This window comes from Oncorhynchus masou, chromosome 28, assembly GCF_036934945.1.
Source record: "Oncorhynchus masou masou isolate Uvic2021 chromosome 28, UVic_Omas_1.1, whole genome shotgun sequence".
Lineage (NCBI taxonomy): Eukaryota > Metazoa > Chordata > Actinopteri > Salmoniformes > Salmonidae > Oncorhynchus > Oncorhynchus masou.
Genome location: NC_088239.1, coordinates 30,362,524 through 30,380,185, shown reverse-complemented (window position 1 = coordinate 30,380,185; position 17,662 = coordinate 30,362,524). Strand labels below are relative to the sequence as shown.

The window sequence follows — 17,662 nt, the reverse complement described above, 5'->3', positions numbered from 1 at the left end:
AAAAAGCACGTCCCAAGCAATGTCCCAAATGGCTCCCTATATAGTGCAGTACTATTGACCAAATCCCTATGGGCCTTGGTCAAAAGGTAGAGCACTACATTGGGCATAGGGCACATTTGGGACGCAACTTTCAACTCACTGGATGAATAGACTTATTACCGTGAGGTCAGCAATCGAGACCCTGGCAAATCGGCAGTCTATGTTGCGAGAGGCGAGCGGGCGCAATAGTCTTTTATAAAGATGCCAAACAAATCAGTCTCCAAAGTCCACATCCCAAATGGAGGATTGACACCACAGAGTGATAATCCCCTCGGCGGAGTAACACACAATTGGTGGTTTACGGCTCAGGTATTCCCCTGGCTCCGGTCTGCTTCTAGCTCTGAAAGACAACTAATCCAAGTGCATATTCCCTTCTGCAGACTGCCTGAATATCTAAATCAGTTTTGCACTGGAGAAATGGAGAGTAATTGCATTTTACCTTGTGAGAATCCAGGGCCGTATTGTCAACATGTCCCTTCTCTGCGGATCAATATTTGTTTGTATTAGGAGGTCGTTACCTGGGCGATAAGACTCCCCCGCCCCACAGAGCTGTGTAATCCATTATCATTTAATTAATTTAAACAAAACAATATCAAACTGCATTGATGATAATGAGATATTTTAATAGTCATAAGGCAGCCTTTTATTTTCTGGATCAAAGACTTAATTTGACTACAGAACAGACGTTCCCGCTTCTCCATGCATACATTTAGATCCATTGTCTGAAGGGTGCCTATCATTTGTTTTGTTTCAGTCCAGTGTGTATGAGTCTACATCCAGACACCTGACACTCACACACCTTAATCATGTTGGCCAAACCTTATGTAGGTCTACTGGATTTGACTGCGTTGAAGAAGGCCACACACTGTTGGTTTGGCTTGAACATCCAACGCCTATCAACGTAATCGACTGACATTCCTGGCCGGGTGCCCAGCAGCAGCCGCAGAAGTCTGCTGAGGCGACACCACTGCTGAGCACACCGATAATGACTACGTTGTCAAGGGTACCCTATCCCCTATATAGTGCACTACTTTTGACCAGAGCCTTATGGTCCCTGGTCAAACGTTTTGCACTATAACAGAGAAGAGGATGTAATTTTGTGCCCATGTTCAAACGTGGTCAGGCAACAGCTGGGTTTGTCCCGGTGTTCGCCACCATCTCCTCCATCTTTCATAAGGCAGCCGACAACCCTGGCGTTGATGGTGGCCAGAGATGGCCCTGCTACTCCAAGCGATGACCGTTGCATAGAATGCAATTCGAACAGGATGCTGCCTGCTGCGACCAGGAAGCCATTTTGTGGCCCCGGGACAGGAAATCATAACATGATCTGTCATTAGTGATGAATGAGCATGAGATCCAGCCTTTCGGTTTTCAATCATAAAAGCTTACCGGTGTTCATTTGTCATATTGTTGCCTCTAGCAACTGCATGAACAATGGAATCCTCCTGTGCTCACGGAGATGCGGGCAACTTGACCATAAAGCGGCTTGAGACATGGATAGTAGTATCGTGTCGTCGCTCATTCCACCTTGTTATCGTAGCTAAACTAGCAGGGCTAGTCACAACAAAGCTAGACGTATGTAAAGAGATTGACAGGCTGACAGAAGGCCCAGTGGTTCAGCCACTGAAGAAAGTGAGCTACAGAAGCAACAGACAGACTTTCAGTACATCATAGAGATGAACGACAGTTTAATTACATTGTGTGGCTGACAACTACAGACAGGGGAAGACAGCTCAACTCTGCCATTTGAGACATAAAACACTATTCCCTACATAGGCCACTACTTTTGGCCATAGCCCTTACGGAGTCTGGTCAAAAGGTAGCACACTATATAGGAAATTGGGTGTCATTTGGCAGGCACGCGAGTACCTACCTTCCACTGTGCGAGTCCACATTAATAATGTGTGCGCATCCACTTCAAATATGAGGAAATAATATATACACACATTTGCAATGTCAGACGTTTAGGTTACAGGTATGCAGTGTAGCAGAATATTTTTTGGTTTTGCAGCATATGCAAAAATTCTGTGTGAATGTGACTTTGGTCCAAGATATCGAAAAACAAAATCAAAATGTATTTCACTAAGCTGGAAGGCATTTTACATTGCACTAACCAAATACAAGCTGTTTTTAGAACAAACATTTCTACCTGAGAATTAGGATTCAATTTGGTACAGTATAATATTTATGTAAAAAAAAAAAAAAAAAAAAAAAGACCTGCCCAGCATTTTTATACATGACCCTAAGCATGATACGATGTTAATTGCTTAATTACTTCAGGAACCACACTTGTGTGGAAGCACCTGCTTTTAATATACTTTGTGTCCCTCATTTTCTCAAGTTTTTCTATTATTTTGGCAGTTACTTGTAGAATAGGGTGATGTCATCCTCTCCTGTTAATGTAGAGACAGCGCAACCTAGTGCCAGGAACATACTCTACAACACAGGGAGAGAGAGAGAACTACACTGTCTTCCGGGTTGTCTTCAGGCCTACATCTCATAATTTGTTGTGTACAACACCTAACTTGTTTGTAATAAATGCAAATTCAATTATTTAAATCATTACAAAATACTGTTGTGTTCTATTGCGTTAACAAAGAAATGCAATGGCGGTTTTCAGTCAACAGGAGGAGCTATTGCACCGTGGAAAAATACTTTGACCGTAATTTCATTACAATTGAGGAAATCAATATATTCAAGCCCTACATTCATTTTAATTATGTTTGTTTTCATAATCAAAGCCGTAATCTTGCCCCTGGCTCAAACAGTTATTAAAAAGCAAGTGGGAAGACTAATTCAAGCCGCTTTTATGACCCTTAAAATATTTGTCTCCCACTGAGGGCAAAGTGTGTTGTAATTCAATTGAATGCAAGGCCTTAACAGGAATTGTTAACATTTAACAGCAGTGCTAGTCCCGGGATTTATCCAGGGACCTTGACTCTCCTTACAATGTCAACTCTACCACAGTGGAGGGTACAATAATCTCCTCCACTCATCAGCACATCTCCCCACACACACACAGGTAACCTGAGCCAGGCAGCCACAAGGACAGGGCCACAATGTCACCTAGCAACGCAGCCACATCTTCCATCAACCTTCAGGTGAGAATTAAAACCAACAGAGCAGCAGAGTGATGGAAAAATGGCTGCCACAGCTGAAGGAATTTGAAGGACAAATAGAGCTGTACGCCAACATTGTGAAATACAGGATCGTACTGACTAGACAACCAAACAGAAGACGTATTACAATGTGCCTGTTGCAGCTTTATTTTAGACGTTTCCCATGAGAGGATGGTGGTTCTTACACAAAACAAAAATGGGACGGTAAACTACGTGGAGAGACCTGTTCGCTCTGTTCTCGTTGCTCCACAGTGACAGCTTTCTCCCCTCATTTAAACGCCTCACAAAAATGCACTGAAGCTTGTGTAAATAAACGGACCCCTTTTAGCACATTCCTCAGAACTGCTGTGCACGACTGATCTGTTCTACACACACACACAAATATACACCCTCAAAAACACACTTCCCTTCTACCGCAGGCCAGGGCAAGATAAACAGCTGTAACCCCTTGTGCCAACTGCTGCCAATCTGCCACCACCTGTACCCACAGCCAGTGTCAGACAGTGGCACGGTTGGACAGCATCTGAACAAAACCGCCCATTGCTGACGGAGAATACAACCCGGGCTACGTCTCAAATGGCACCCTATTCCCAATATAGTGCACTACTTTTGACCAGAGCCCTATGTAGGTAACAGGGTACCAGTTGAAGCAGCCCAGTCTCCATTATAAGACATTGCAATGAACATCAAAGCAGTGCCGGTTTGTTTAAAACCTAATGGTTTATAAACAAAACACTGGTAATCACATCTGATAAACAGCTTACATGTTGCTATAGATGAAGGACAAAAACAGACACCGTCTGCATCCCAAATGGCACGGTTTCCTAATTAGTGCACTATATAGGGAATAGGGTGCAATTGGGATGCAAACACTGTGCTGTGACAGTTGGGGAAACGCTGAGGTGAGGATGTGTATAACTCCCAGTCTCTAAGCAAACAGCATCACATTTACTGATACTAGGAGGGCAAGGGACACAGCTTAATGGATTCAAGAGGGATGTGTGAGTGTAGGAATACGTACCTTTTGTTGAAATGGACATTCTTGACCAAAGGCAACTAATTACTGCCACAGTGCATCTTATGTTGACGCGAGCTAATCATTCTATACTGATAGTCCACGAAGTAACTGCTATCACTGAATGAATTTGATATGATGCACCACTATAAAAATGCAGGCGTAAACGATTAGCTTAGCGGTAAAACTATTTCATTAGTAGGTTCAAATGAACACGTGAGAGTGACGTGATGAGTGAGTTTTATTGGAAAACCAGTGAGGGCGGTTTCCTTTTCCCTGTGTGTTTGTGTGAAGCAGGGGTCATCAAGTAAGCACACACACACATTGAGGGAGTGGGTGGGTGTCACTCAAGCAAAACAGAATCACACACACACTCATTGTGAATGCAACGGCCCCTAAGAGGGTTCAAGCTGAGATTTATTGACCAATGTATCTTTTTTAGTTGTTTTACAAAGTACACAAAATCCCCTATTTCTAGATAGATATACACAGTACCAGTCAAATGTTTGGACACACCATAATCACCCGACCTCAACCCAATTGAGATGGTTTGGGATGAGTTGGACCGCAGAGTGAAGGAAAAGCAGCAAACAAGTGCTCAACATATGTGGAAACTCCTTCAAGACTTAAAGCATTCCAGGTGAAGCTGGTTGAGTGAATGTCAAGAGTGTGCAAAGCTGTCATCAAGGCAAAGGGTGGCTACTTTTAAGAATCTCAAATACAAAATATATTTTTATTTATTTAACATTTTTTGGGGGGGTTACTACATGATTCTATACGTGTCATTTCATAGTTTTGACGTCGTCGCTGTTATTCTACAATGTAGAACAGAGTAAAAAAAAAAGGAAAAACCCTTGAATGAGTAGGTGTGTCCAAACTTCTGACCGGTACGCTATATAGTCTCTATTTATGATGAGTTGATGAAACAGTTAGTCAGGAACATGAACAGCCTCGTCATTGGCAAATCATGCAGAGATGAAAGAAACACTCATATTCCAAAACAAGCAAACAAACCAACAGAAAGCAAAATGCATAGGAATACTGTATCAATGCACTAATCCTCTAGATGTGTTCATCTGAAACGAAGGAGTGTGAAAATGGTTTTAAAAAAGGTTAGAGAGACAAAGGGTTAAAGCTGAGATAGTTCAAAAGAACAAAAGCAACGCAGTACAGCTTGTGCCCTTGGCTTCTAGAACTAAAAGGACAAGAAGTCTACTCATGAAAAAACTGCAATACAGAAAAATAAATGAATAGTACAAATCAGTAATAAACAGTGGTCCTAGTAAGAGAAAGGTCCCAGAACAAAAAAAGGTGAAACGGGAATAAATACAACCGTATCTGAACGTTCCTCGCTCCTGTGGCTAAACTCAGTTGAGAACACATTTCCTCGCCATGAGGAATGTTAACTACAAATGTCAACAGGGAGGGAGAGGAGAGAAACCAACTACCGTAAGGTCGCGACCCTGAGCAGCATCGTCAAGCTGAGTTAGTTTAGTTTGTTTCCAGGTCAGGTGTGAGTATTTCAAACGTTGTGCAGAGGTCATCACTTGTTATCCAGTCTTAGGAGCTGCTCCTTACCGTTGACGGTTAGAGACTTTAACTGACCGTCTTCCTCCACCTCCACCCTCTCCTGGCCGTTCTCCACAATCCTGCAAGAGATAAAAACAGACTTAGAACAGATATTATTTTAAATCATAACCTTGTTATACGTTACTCTGTTTTTCTCTATTCCCAACTTTCTTGATGAATCAATGACATCCTAGGAAAGTCCTGTGTTTCTATTTTGAGGAAACTATCCCTTTAAACACAGGGTGAGGACAAGTCAGTGAAGCATAGACGTCATTGACTGACTAGCTGTGTTGAGCTGTACCGTTTTGTGGTAATTTGTCTGCCGTTAATGAACTTGGTGGAGGTAGACACCGAGCGGGAGCACATTCCTCCTCCACCTCCGAAAGATGAAGAGGAAAACGAGGCGAAGCCTCCTCCACCCATATGTCCCAGGGAGGTGAAACCTAGGAGGGACACAGAGCTTACGAGTAAGCATTTCATTTTACTGGTCACACTCATATACCCACTCCAAATCTCACCATTTCTCCTTTTGACATTTACATCTCAATTGAGACTGTAGCTAAGAACTGCGTGAAACTTATCATAGGATAACATCAGGATAGATCTCATTAAAGGAAAGTAACATCAAATAATGTTTCAGCTCTCTGGGTGACATTTGTCTTACAAACACACCCTTGAGTGAAAGGCATAGTAACAGATGGGATTGAATTATGATATGATTTAAATTGTAAACAACTTCTGTGAGAAGAAGTTTTAGTTTAACCAGAGTTTTAGTACACACATATTTGAAGTATTACCGTGCTGCAGGGGAAGCGCACCTGAACCAAACCCTGGGAAGCCCGCCCCGAAGGGGGGGAAGCCACCAAATCCGTGGAAGAAGGATCCTCCGGTCCTACTTTGGTTCACCACCCGCTGCCTGTGTCCCCCACCGAAGAAGTCATCGTCTGCTGGGGAGAGACCATGACAACACATTACTCAAGTTCACTTTCACCCACATAGCAGTACCCAATTGTCATACTTCAGTAAATGTTAAGAAATCTTAATAGAAAATGACTCCAGTAAAAGTCAACAAGTAAAATACTACTTGAGTAAAAGTCTAAAAGTATTTGGTTTGAAATATACTTTAGTATCAAAAGTAAAAATCTTTTTACATTTACAGTTAGCCAGGGGAACATTCCAACGTCATTTACAAACAACGCATTTGTATTTTGTGAGTCCGTTAATCCGCCAGAGATCAGAGGCTGTAGGAATGACCAGGTATATTCTCTTGATAAGTGCGTGAATTGGGACCATTTTCCTGTCCTGCTAAATATTATATAAATGTAAGGAGTACTTTTGGGTGTAAGGGAAAATGAATGGAGTAAAAAGTACATTATTTTACTTAGGAATGTAATTTAGTAAAAGTAGTCAGAAATATAAAGAGTACAGCACAGACACCACAACCTACTTTAAAGTATTTTTACACCACTGAAAATGGCATAGGCCCATCTACACTGAACAAAAATAAATGCTACATGCAACAATTTCAAAGATTTTACTGAGTTACAGTTCATACAAGGATACCAGTCAATTTAAATAAATGTATTAGGCCATTATCTATGGATTTCACATGACTGGGAATACAGATATGTATATGTTGGTCACAGATACCTTAATTTTTTGTTTTTTAAAGGCGTGGATCAGAAAACCAGTCGGAATGTAGCGCGACACATCTCCTTCGCATAGTGTTGATCAGACTGCTGAATGTTGTCTGTGGAATGTTGTCCCACTCATCTTCAATGGCTGTACGAAGTTGCTGGATATCGGCAGGAACTGGAACACGCTGTTGTCAACACCAATCCAGAGCATCCCAAACATGCTCAATGGGTGACATGTCTGGGGAGTATGCAGGCCATGGAAGAACTGGGACATGTTCAGCTTCCAGGAATGGTCTACAGATCCTTGCAACATGGGGCTGTATATTATCATGCTGAAACATGAGGATGTCAGCAGATGAATGGCACGACAAAGGGCCTCAGTATCTTGTCAAGTTATCTCTGCGCATTCAAATTGCTTAGATAAAATGCAATTGTGTTGTTCATTGTCCGTAGCTTATGCCTGCCCATACCATAACCCCAACGCCACTTGGGGCCCTCTGTTCACAATGATGACATCAGAAACCGCTCTCCCACACGACGTCATACACGCTGTCTGCCATCTGCCCAGTACAGTCGAAACCGGGATTCATCCGTGAAGAGCACACTTCTCCAGCGTGCCAGTAGCCATCGAAGGTGAGAATTTACCTACTGAAGTTGGTTACAACACCAAACTGCAGTCAGGTCAAGGCCATGGTGAGGACGATGAGCACGCAGACGAGATTCCCCGAGACGGTTTCTGACAGTTCGTGCAGAAATTCTTTGGTTGTGCAAACCCAGAGTTGTGTCAGCTCCGCAGGTGGCTGGTCTGACGATCCCGCAGGTGAAGAAGCCGGATGTGGAGGTCCTGGGCTGGGTTACACGTGGTCTGTGGTTGTGAGGGCGGCTGGATGTACTGCCAAATTCTCTAACGATGTTGGAGGCAGCTTAAGGTAGAAAAATTAACATTAAATTATCAGTAACAGCTCTAGCGGACCTTCCTGCAGTCTGCATGCATATTGCACACTCCCTCAAAACTTGAGACATTTGTTTCATTTTGTGTGACAAAACTGCAGATTTTAGAGTGTTGTTTTATTGTCCCCAGCAAAGTGCAACTGTATAATGATCATGCGGTTTAATCAGCTTCTTGATATGCCACACCTGTCAGGTGGATGGATTATCTTGGCAAAGGAGACAATTTGAGAGAAATAAGCTTTTTGTGCTTATGGAACATTTCTGGGATTTTTATTTCAGTTCATAAAACATGGGACCAATACTTTACATGTCGTGTTTATTTTTGTTGTTGAGAATAAATACATATCTATAAATTGAGCTGGCTCATTCACTGATGTTGTGTCCCCATTCCCCAAAGGGTAAAGTGCATTAACCTACAGACTTTTTGGAAGGAAATGTCTGATATATCAAATAATATGAGGGGTTTTGTTTTCACCAGGATATAAACAAATTAAGGAGTTCAATCATTTACAGTATCACATCATCATTCAGAGGTTTGTGTTATTCTTAACCATAAATGACTGCAGTAGTCACATGGGAGACCCTCCCCTCCCATAGAGACAGACGTGATTGTGCTGAGAAAAATAGCTGCCCTCCCCGTTAGAAAGAAAAATCCCCTGCTGCTTCCGCTCTCCAATCCACCACACAATGTCAGAATTCATTTATTAATTGGATCGTTTATGCATGAGGACCCTGAGGACTCAGTCACACTCCCTCTCCCCTTAGAAAAGGTCCGTATTAAACCCAGCAGCAACCTCTCCATAAAGCCGCCCTCTAATCCTCTCTGTATTCCATTGTGCATCTCAAATGGACTGACCCCCACCACAATGTGGTGACCCCCCCACCACAGGAGGTCTCCACCACTACTGGAACTGGGGCTGAGTCCTAAATGGCACCCTATTCCCCATATAGTGCATTACTTTTGACCAGAGCTCATGACTATGGGCCCCTAGTCAAAAGGAGTGCACCAAGTAAGGAGAAGGGTGCCATTTGGGATGCAGAGGAGCATGGAAGATGTTTCTAACGAGGCTGGTCATAATATCATTTATGATCTAGAATTAAAACCCTTCTTGTTTATCTCGGTGTCCCTTGATGTGACTTATTTAGTTATGTCGTTAGGCGAGGATTTAATGTAGCAGGGTTATTTATAATATAATGGACTTGAAAATGGCCTTTGAAAGCTATTGCTAAACTATTACTAAACTCAGCCAATGTTCAGTGACTTGCGGTTACGGAAGGTGTTGTTTTGACCAATGGGAGACGTGTTGTAGTAGGGAGCCTATTGGCTCAGTCAGTGGTGTGAAAGCCGGCATCTGCTCAGCGAATGAGAGTGAGGCATCCACGGTTCACCCACAGAGCTCTAAATATGGAGGCGAGCCTCAGACAGTGGACGGATATGAGAGCCTACATCATTCAGCTGGAATGCTTTCAAAAATAGCTTCTGTATTAAAATAAGACCAGTTGTAATAGCGTCAGACGCATGTGTCTGTGTGTGGAAACACATGTGAAACAGGGGAGGGGTTACAATAATACTTGATGAATGTGTGTGGTGTAGGAGTATGCAGGAAGCTCCGAGGTTGATACATTTTACAGGTTGCTTTCGCATAATACGTTACGCATTTTAGCATAATCCAATTACAATATTTTTGCTGGTAACGTAAAAAACGGATGTTTTACATGATTATTTTTCAAATCAGATTACATATAACTTCTTGAACTGTACTGTTGGTTAAGGGCTTGTAAGTAAGCATTTTACGGTAAAGTTCACACAAATAAAGTTTGTTTTGATTAGTTTGTTTTTTGTAATCATGTAGTCAGTTACTCCCCAACACTGCCTACTCCCTCACTATATAGGGAATAAGGTGCCAGTTGGGACGCATCCACAGAGTGCAGAGGACAGCTGTTGCTGTTTACTCCCATGTTGGCAGTGTCCAGCAGCAGCATCAGACAGCATGTCCTCAATGCAGCCGGTAAGAGGATAGTACCTGCGAGGCTGATGGCATGGAGCACCACACTATGTTCCTGGCTTAATAGGCGTCCCTGTTTGCTCGTAAACTTTACATTTTAACCCAGACCATCTAGGCTATCCAGTCTGTGGTTGGAAGAGACTAAATGATGCAATGGCTGTTTTTTTGTCTTCTTCTCGAAAGCCAGTTCTATGGGTAATACAGTACCCACCCGCCCCTCTAGCCAGAGGCATGGTGATTGTATAGCTGGCTGTCATTATGTCAGCTGGTGCTGATGGTTTGTCAGTCAGTCTGTCAGTCAGTCACTAGACACAGCAGCAGCTTGGGGTCCTGCGAAGACTAGTAAAACACACGAGGGTTTAACTGACTGCTAAAGTCCTGAGTCACACCCAGGCTACGACAGTTAGGCTAGACAGGACCCTGAGCACAGTCCTGGCTGCCTCCAGGGAGGGATTTTACTTTATAGTCCACTAGCTGCAATGGTTGCCCAAATTGACCAGATACTCAATTTGTTTACAAGCCACATTTTTTGATAAATCACAGAAAACGCATAGAATAGCATATATTGAACATTTTCAAATTGATTTCAAAGAACAGACAGACAGCCAGACCTGTTCCAGCAGGCAAGGTCTCCATCGCTCTCAATATCGTTTGAACCAGATATTGAACCTATGCTGTACCCCCACCCCACTTTCACAACTGTAGCATTGAGATGCTCTCTTCCGGAGCTGACACACTCTCAAAGAGTTGTAGTTTTAATTATTTTTATTTTTTATTACATGTGGGCTTTGTATCAAACAATAAACTGCTCCCAAATGCTCTGTGTGACCCCCGCCAACGTGGCTGGTAAGAACAGACAGCAAGTCGCTGGTGGATGGTGTTAATTTCCCACCCTGGCTACCTCACTTACCCGTAATCAGTCTGCATTGTAGCCAGTTCTGTACAACTCTCTGTAATAGCTACATAAACACTACTGTCAGGCAGGCCAGCAAACAGCCCAGACGCTCTCATCCAGGCAGCAAGGTTGACCCAGATCGGCACACAATTAGTAGCATGTGCACAGGGGGGTTAAGAACGTGAATCTAGTTGTGGGTATAATCGACAGTGAAAAGTTAGGGACTGTTCAAGGAATTAAAAAGCGCAGATCTCACTCAAGGCAACGTTGAATAACGTAATCGCAATTCCTGGTGATCAAAGCCGTATGGGTTATAATCAACAGTATAGCGATAGATTCCTATTGAATATTATCTACACAGGGATAAGCGGTTACATCACATCCAAAATTGAGTAAACTTGGATGAATTGTACATAATAAAAGTAGTCAGAGACAGAGCGTACCAAAGTATGGCTCCATCCTCAATCACTCTCTTTCCACTCTATAGAATAAGGGCAATTACCATTGGTGTCTCCGGGAGCTAGGCTCTCTCTGGGCATTCTCTGGCCTCAGTGGGAGGAAAAGACTTACCGAAGAAATCGGCAAATGGATCTCGACCTCCGAAGAATTCCCTGAAGACATCTTCGGGGTTACGGAATGTGAACCCACCACTGAAGTGATCACCGTTGTGATAATGCCCTCCTGGAAGAAACAAGAGAATAAGAACATACCATGAGAGTTACTGAGCGATAGAAACATATTCCTGGTCCTGCAGTACGTGGCGATCTGAACATAGTTCAATTACTCGAGGGAACTATGAGGGTAGCATGGCACTACGAGGCTTAGTTGACAGCTAATGGTTTTGAGTCCTCAGAAAAAAAAGAGCGAGGTTGGTATATTGCCCGGTCAGGTTTATGGTAAACACACTGAAGTTGACCCCATAGAGCTGTACATTGGTAGAGGCATGCTCGCTAGCTTTGTGTGTCATTTCAGACATTGTGTCATTATGCTGTATCATATAACATACATGTTTAACCTCCAGATTTCCTAGAGAGGCTCTACATATCAAAACATGAAGAGTAATGTATACCTCTGCCTCCATTTCCAGCCAAGCCTTCTTTACCATACCGGTCATACTGGTTCTTCTTGTTTGCTAGGGATACGAAGAAAAGGAGGGATTAGAGATCTGAAATTGTCAGGCAATGGTCACAGTGGATGTGTCCCAAATGGCAACCTATTCCCTATGGGGCACACTACTTTTGACCAGAGCTCTATGGGCCATGGTCTGACCTCAGTCAAAAGTAGAACACTATGGAATAGGGTGCCATTTGGGGCACTTTGAACTTGACAAAGTGTCGTTTCTGTTCTCCATTTAAATGAGAGAGCGCTGCGACCTTTGGATAATAATAGCTTCCTGGATATGAAACAGATCCTGCCTCATTCTCATAACTTGATACACGAGGTACATGTGAAATGGCCTTAGTGGCTCCTTAATACTACCTGCTTAGTTATAATGTATACACAAATCTATTGACTTGATGCTTGCTTCCAAATTACACTCAATGTTTTAGAGTTCACATTCAAAGAGTTAATAAAACATCAAGCGCAATCTCAGTCTTAAGACCCTTTCTTCTACCCAGTGAGAAGAATACATCATTTTAATGGCAAAACTGGTTGAAATCATGCCTTCTCAACCGGTCTTAAACTACTTTCTCCTAAGTCTTAACATCCTTCCTCGTAGACCTCTCAGTCTTCCACCTGTGCTCTTCTTTCACCGATAGGTTACAATTCTGTCTCGGAGGTGAATGCTGGGAAAAGGCCCAGTCAGAAACCTGAGTGTACGATGCAGACAAACCATTGGACAACTGGGCGAGAGCGTGGCCGTTTATGCCTATTTTCATGAAAGTCATAAATGACCACCCCATAACTTGATAGGCGGAAAAAAAGTGAAACGACAAAAAGAGCGACTACTTAAAGGCTTATACGAGAACCAAAAGAGGAAAGTCGATGTTCAAGTGTGTATACTCCACAGCACAAACGGTCCTGACGTGTGCTTTGAAGGGAAACAATTACTGGCCTGTTGATAGCTGCTGTTGCTGGGAGAGCAGGACATAACGGGGACAAATAAATCGAGACAGTACAGTTCTCAGTTGTGCTCGCAGGCCTACAATGCGTCCCAAACATATTCCCTATGTAGTGCACTACTCTTGACCAGGGCCCGTGAAAAGTAGTGCACTGCATAGGGAATAGGGTGCCGTTTAGGACACAGCTGACATCTCAGCACTGTCAAGTACATAGATAATTTTAGTCCTGTAACAGACAGACAAAGGGTTATTTTCAATGTGGACAAAGACAATAGTTATGGTGTGTTCACCATCTGGCAGCAACACATGACTGGTCATATGTTTGGTTGGAAACAAAGAGGTGAAAACATCATAAAGACACCTAGGGTGATAGGCTAATGTACCTTTTTGGGGGGGTTTTAAGCAGTCATGTAATCTGTACAGCAGACAGATATCACTAATCAAGAAGGCCTAGACCTCATGTGTGCATGCTATGTAGCTAGCCGTCTGTCCACCACATCGTACAATTTTACAGGTGGCAGTCGTATCATGTTACACATTTTAGCGTAACGGGTTCTTGTAACGTTTCGAAAATGTACACTGACCAGGTGAAAGCTATGATCCATTATTGAGGTCACTTGTTAAATCCACCTAAAAATCAGAGTAGATGAAGGGGAGGTTAAAGAAGGATTTTAAGCCTCAGACATGGATTGTTTTTTTTTTGTGTGCCATTTAGAGGGTAAATAAGCAAGAGAAAAGATTTAAGTGCCTTTGAACAGGGTATGGTAGTAGGTGCAACGGTTTGGTTCAAGAACTGCAACGCTGTAGTTTCACGCATATATTTTTTTTTTTTTTTTTTACAACCGGATGTGGTAATGAGATCCGGGATTCGTGACATGTGCATTAGCATAATGAGGAGTCTTAGGTGGAGGGGGGATCTTACCGTCTGACAGGACCTCATAGGCTTCTGAAAGCTCTTTGAACTTCCTCTCTGCGTCTTCCTTGTTGTCTGGGTTCTTGTCTGGATGCCACTTTAGTGCTAGCTTTCTGTACCTACAGTATGGCAGATGACATATTTTACTACACAGAAATAGACTCGCATGCACAGACATGTAAAGCCCAAAGATACCACCGTCAGTTCTCATCTAAGGAGATTGGTAATCTCACCATTCATTTCATAACAAATACCAACTACGTATAACTGTCAATATGCCACATTGTTCCATGAGTAGTAATTCAATTGAGGCGTTCTTTTATCATTCGCTGATAGAATTGTGGGTTGACGACTGAGGGCTGACCAGGAGAGTGCAATTATCAATTTAACAGATAAATTGCTCAAACTGTTTGCTGAATTGCAAACAGAGGATGTAAAAAAAAAGATTCAGTAGTCCGATTTCGTCATTCAAATTACACAACCATCTGTGTCGTGACACTTAATTGGAAGACAAAAAAAACAACCACAAGTGCAGGCAGAGCAGCAAGGTGTTTAAGGCTGCTAGCTCAATTCTAACCCACCCAGCAAAAATAAATACATTAAAAAAATATATATATTTAAAAAGGGAGGCAGGGTAAACTCCATGACTCTGCAGTCCAGGACAGCGGATTGTACTGATTCAGCAGTTCTCTCGTCCCAAATGCATCCCTATATAAAATAAAATGTAAACCTTTATTTAACTAGGCAAGTCAGTTCAGAACAAATTCTTATTTACAATGACGGCCTACCAAAAGGCAAATGGCCTCCTGAGGGGATGGGGGCCTGGGATGAAGAATGTAAAAAAATATAAATAGGTCAAAACATGCATCACGACAAGAGACACCATCAACACCACATACAGAGACCTAAGACAACATAGCATGGCAGCAACACAACATTGGTAGCAGCGCAAAAACATAGTACACACATTATTGGGCACAGACAACAGCAAAGGGCAAGGTAGAGACGACAATGCATCACACGAAGCAACCACAACTGTCAGTAAGAGTGTCCATGATTGAGTCTTTGAAGAGATGGAGACAAAAACGGTCCAGTTTAAGTGTTTGTTGCAGCTCGTTCCAGTCGCTAGCTGCAGCGAAGTGAAAAGAGGAGCGACCCAGGGATGTGTGCGCTTTGGGGACCTTGAACAGAATGTGACGGGAGGAGCGGGTGCACCACTTTTGACCCACACTAAATAGAAACTAGGGTGCCGTTACAGACACAGGCACAGACACTATGGAGGATGGGCCTGACTCAGAGCTCCTCCATAAGGCTGCAGAGACCACAGAGTAGGGATGTATCCTTTTATGACAATATATTCTTCTGAGAAGGAGCACATTAAGACCCAGGACTCCATGCAGACCTCGGGCCATAGGAGTCAAGCGTCTCTGTGGAGGAGTGCTGATCTAGGACGAGGTCTTCGCTGTCCATGTAATCTTATTAAAATGGTGATCTAAAAAGGCTAAACTGATTTTAGAGCAGCACTTCTCAGACGCTGGATTACATACGGTCCCTGTAAAAAGGGTGTCCAAACTCACCTACAGGTGAAAGACAAAAACAAAAAAGGAAAACAAGAGCACTGGTGGGGTGCTTCAGGCCCGAGGTAAACCACAGATTGCCTTCAGGTGAGACTGCTGCCTTAAGACCAGGGCAGGCCAGCCAAATAGGAATGATTAGTCGGCTGCCGGGGGCGGCAGATTGGCGTGGGGCGGCATTTCCCGAGCTAAACTGACCAAGACTTGCAACAACACACATACCTTAAAGAATTCTGCCCCAAAACAATGTAAATTTCTCTCAGTCAGTGGCATATGGGTTACTTAGGTGAGCGCTGATGCCGCCCCATGATAAGCAGTAGGCCTAACCACTTTGTCAAAGGGCAGGGGAGCAAATTATTATTCATGCCCAGCGTGCCTCTGGACGGTGTTGTTGGAGAGAGGCGCACCGCTGCGTCGCACCACAATGTTCCAAAAAAAAAAAAAAAAAAGGACCATAAATCATGTAGCCTGTAGCCTACGGTACAAAAAAAGTGCAGTTTTCTGTAGCCTACAGGCCGGAGATATATTTTGAACGATGTCATGAGACAGATATTTTGTACATCATGCATGTTTCTCCGATCAAATAGCTAACCTAAAATGGTGTCCCAATCAAATAAAAATGTGCTTCGATGTGAATGACATGTTAACAAACAACGCTAAAAACAGGAAAGGTCCAAGTTAAATGGACAATATCTGGAATGGAAAAATCAGGCTCCTCACAACTGCTGTCCAGGAATTTCAACCAATGATGTATATAAAGCCTGGATTGCTATCTAGTAAGAGCATTGGTAGTCTTAGTAACCAAATGTTTCAAAAGACAAAAACACTAAGGAAAATACTCCCCAGTAAGAGCAGTGGTATTGGAATGATACAGTATTTCAATTAAAATGTTTCAAAAGACAAAACACTAAGGAAAATGATATATATCATTTTCCTTAGTGTTTTTATTTGTATGTTTAGCTAAAATAATAATTTTAAAGTAAGCCCTATGCATTAACAAGTGTCAAAAACTAACGTAGACATTAATAAATGCATTTGTAAAGCTTCCAAAATCTTTTTTACAATGGTGGAGTACCAAGACGGCTGAGCGATGGCTTTAATACAGCGCGCCCTGCCAGTCATCCAGGGTTTATATACACTACATGAACAAAAGTATGTGGACAGTATGTGTTATAAAGTGGTTGAATACTTATTGACTGAAGACCTTTCAGCTTTTAATACATTTGTGAAAAATGCAAAAAACATAATATTGAGATTTTATCCATTTTAAATTCAGGCTGAAACAACAAAATGTGGAAAAGGTAAAGGGGTTGAATGCTTTCTATATACAGTAAATGACCAGAAATATGTGGACATATGCTCATTCCAAAATCACAGGCATTAATATGGAGTTGGACCCCCCTTTGCTGCTACAACACCCTCCACTCTTCTGGGAAAGCTTTCCACTAGATGTTGGAACATTGCTGCGGGGACTTGCTTCCATTCAGCCACGAGAGCATTAGTGAGATCGGGCACTGACGTTGGGCAATTAGACCTGGCTCGCAGTCGGTGTTCCAATTCATCCCAAAGGAGTTCAATGGGGTTGAGGTCAGGGCTCTGTCAAGTTCTTCCACACCGATCTCGACAAACCATTTCTGTACGGACCTCGCTTTTTGCACGGGGCATTGTCATGCTGAAACAGGAACGGGCCTTCCCCAAACTGTTGCCACAAAGTTGGAAGCACAGAATCGTCTAGAATGTCATTGTATGCTATAGTGTTAAGATTTCCCTTCACTGGAAATAAGGGGCCTAGCCTGAACCATGAAAAACAGCCCCCGACTATTATTCCTCCTCCACCAAACTGTACAGTTGGGCACTATGCAGCCCGGCAGCTAGTGCTCT

General features: G+C 42.8%; 1 protein-coding gene across 4 annotated transcripts in view; it reads right to left on the bottom strand.

The window, feature by feature from the left end:
* Positions 1 to 4,550: 4,550 nt before the first annotated feature.
* dnajb6b (DnaJ heat shock protein family (Hsp40) member B6b) overlaps positions 4,551 to 17,662 on the bottom strand; it is a 34,353-nt gene continuing 21,241 nt past the window's right edge. For 2 of the 4 annotated variants that reach the window (XM_064941886.1, XM_064941887.1), the window contains 6 exons: positions 14,217 to 14,326; positions 12,301 to 12,363; positions 11,802 to 11,912; positions 6,540 to 6,689; positions 6,044 to 6,185; positions 4,551 to 5,822 (listed from right to left, as the gene is read on the bottom strand). In XM_064941886.1, coding sequence (XP_064797958.1) covers positions 5,717 to 5,822; positions 6,044 to 6,185; positions 6,540 to 6,689; positions 11,802 to 11,912; positions 12,301 to 12,363; positions 14,217 to 14,326 — 682 coding nt within the window. In that variant the 3' untranslated portion in view covers positions 4,551 to 5,716. The remainder of the gene's footprint in view (positions 5,823 to 6,043; positions 6,186 to 6,539; positions 6,690 to 11,801; positions 11,913 to 12,300; positions 12,364 to 14,216; positions 14,327 to 17,662) is intronic. The other 2 variants (XM_064941888.1, XM_064941889.1) reach the window with 2 other exon arrangements.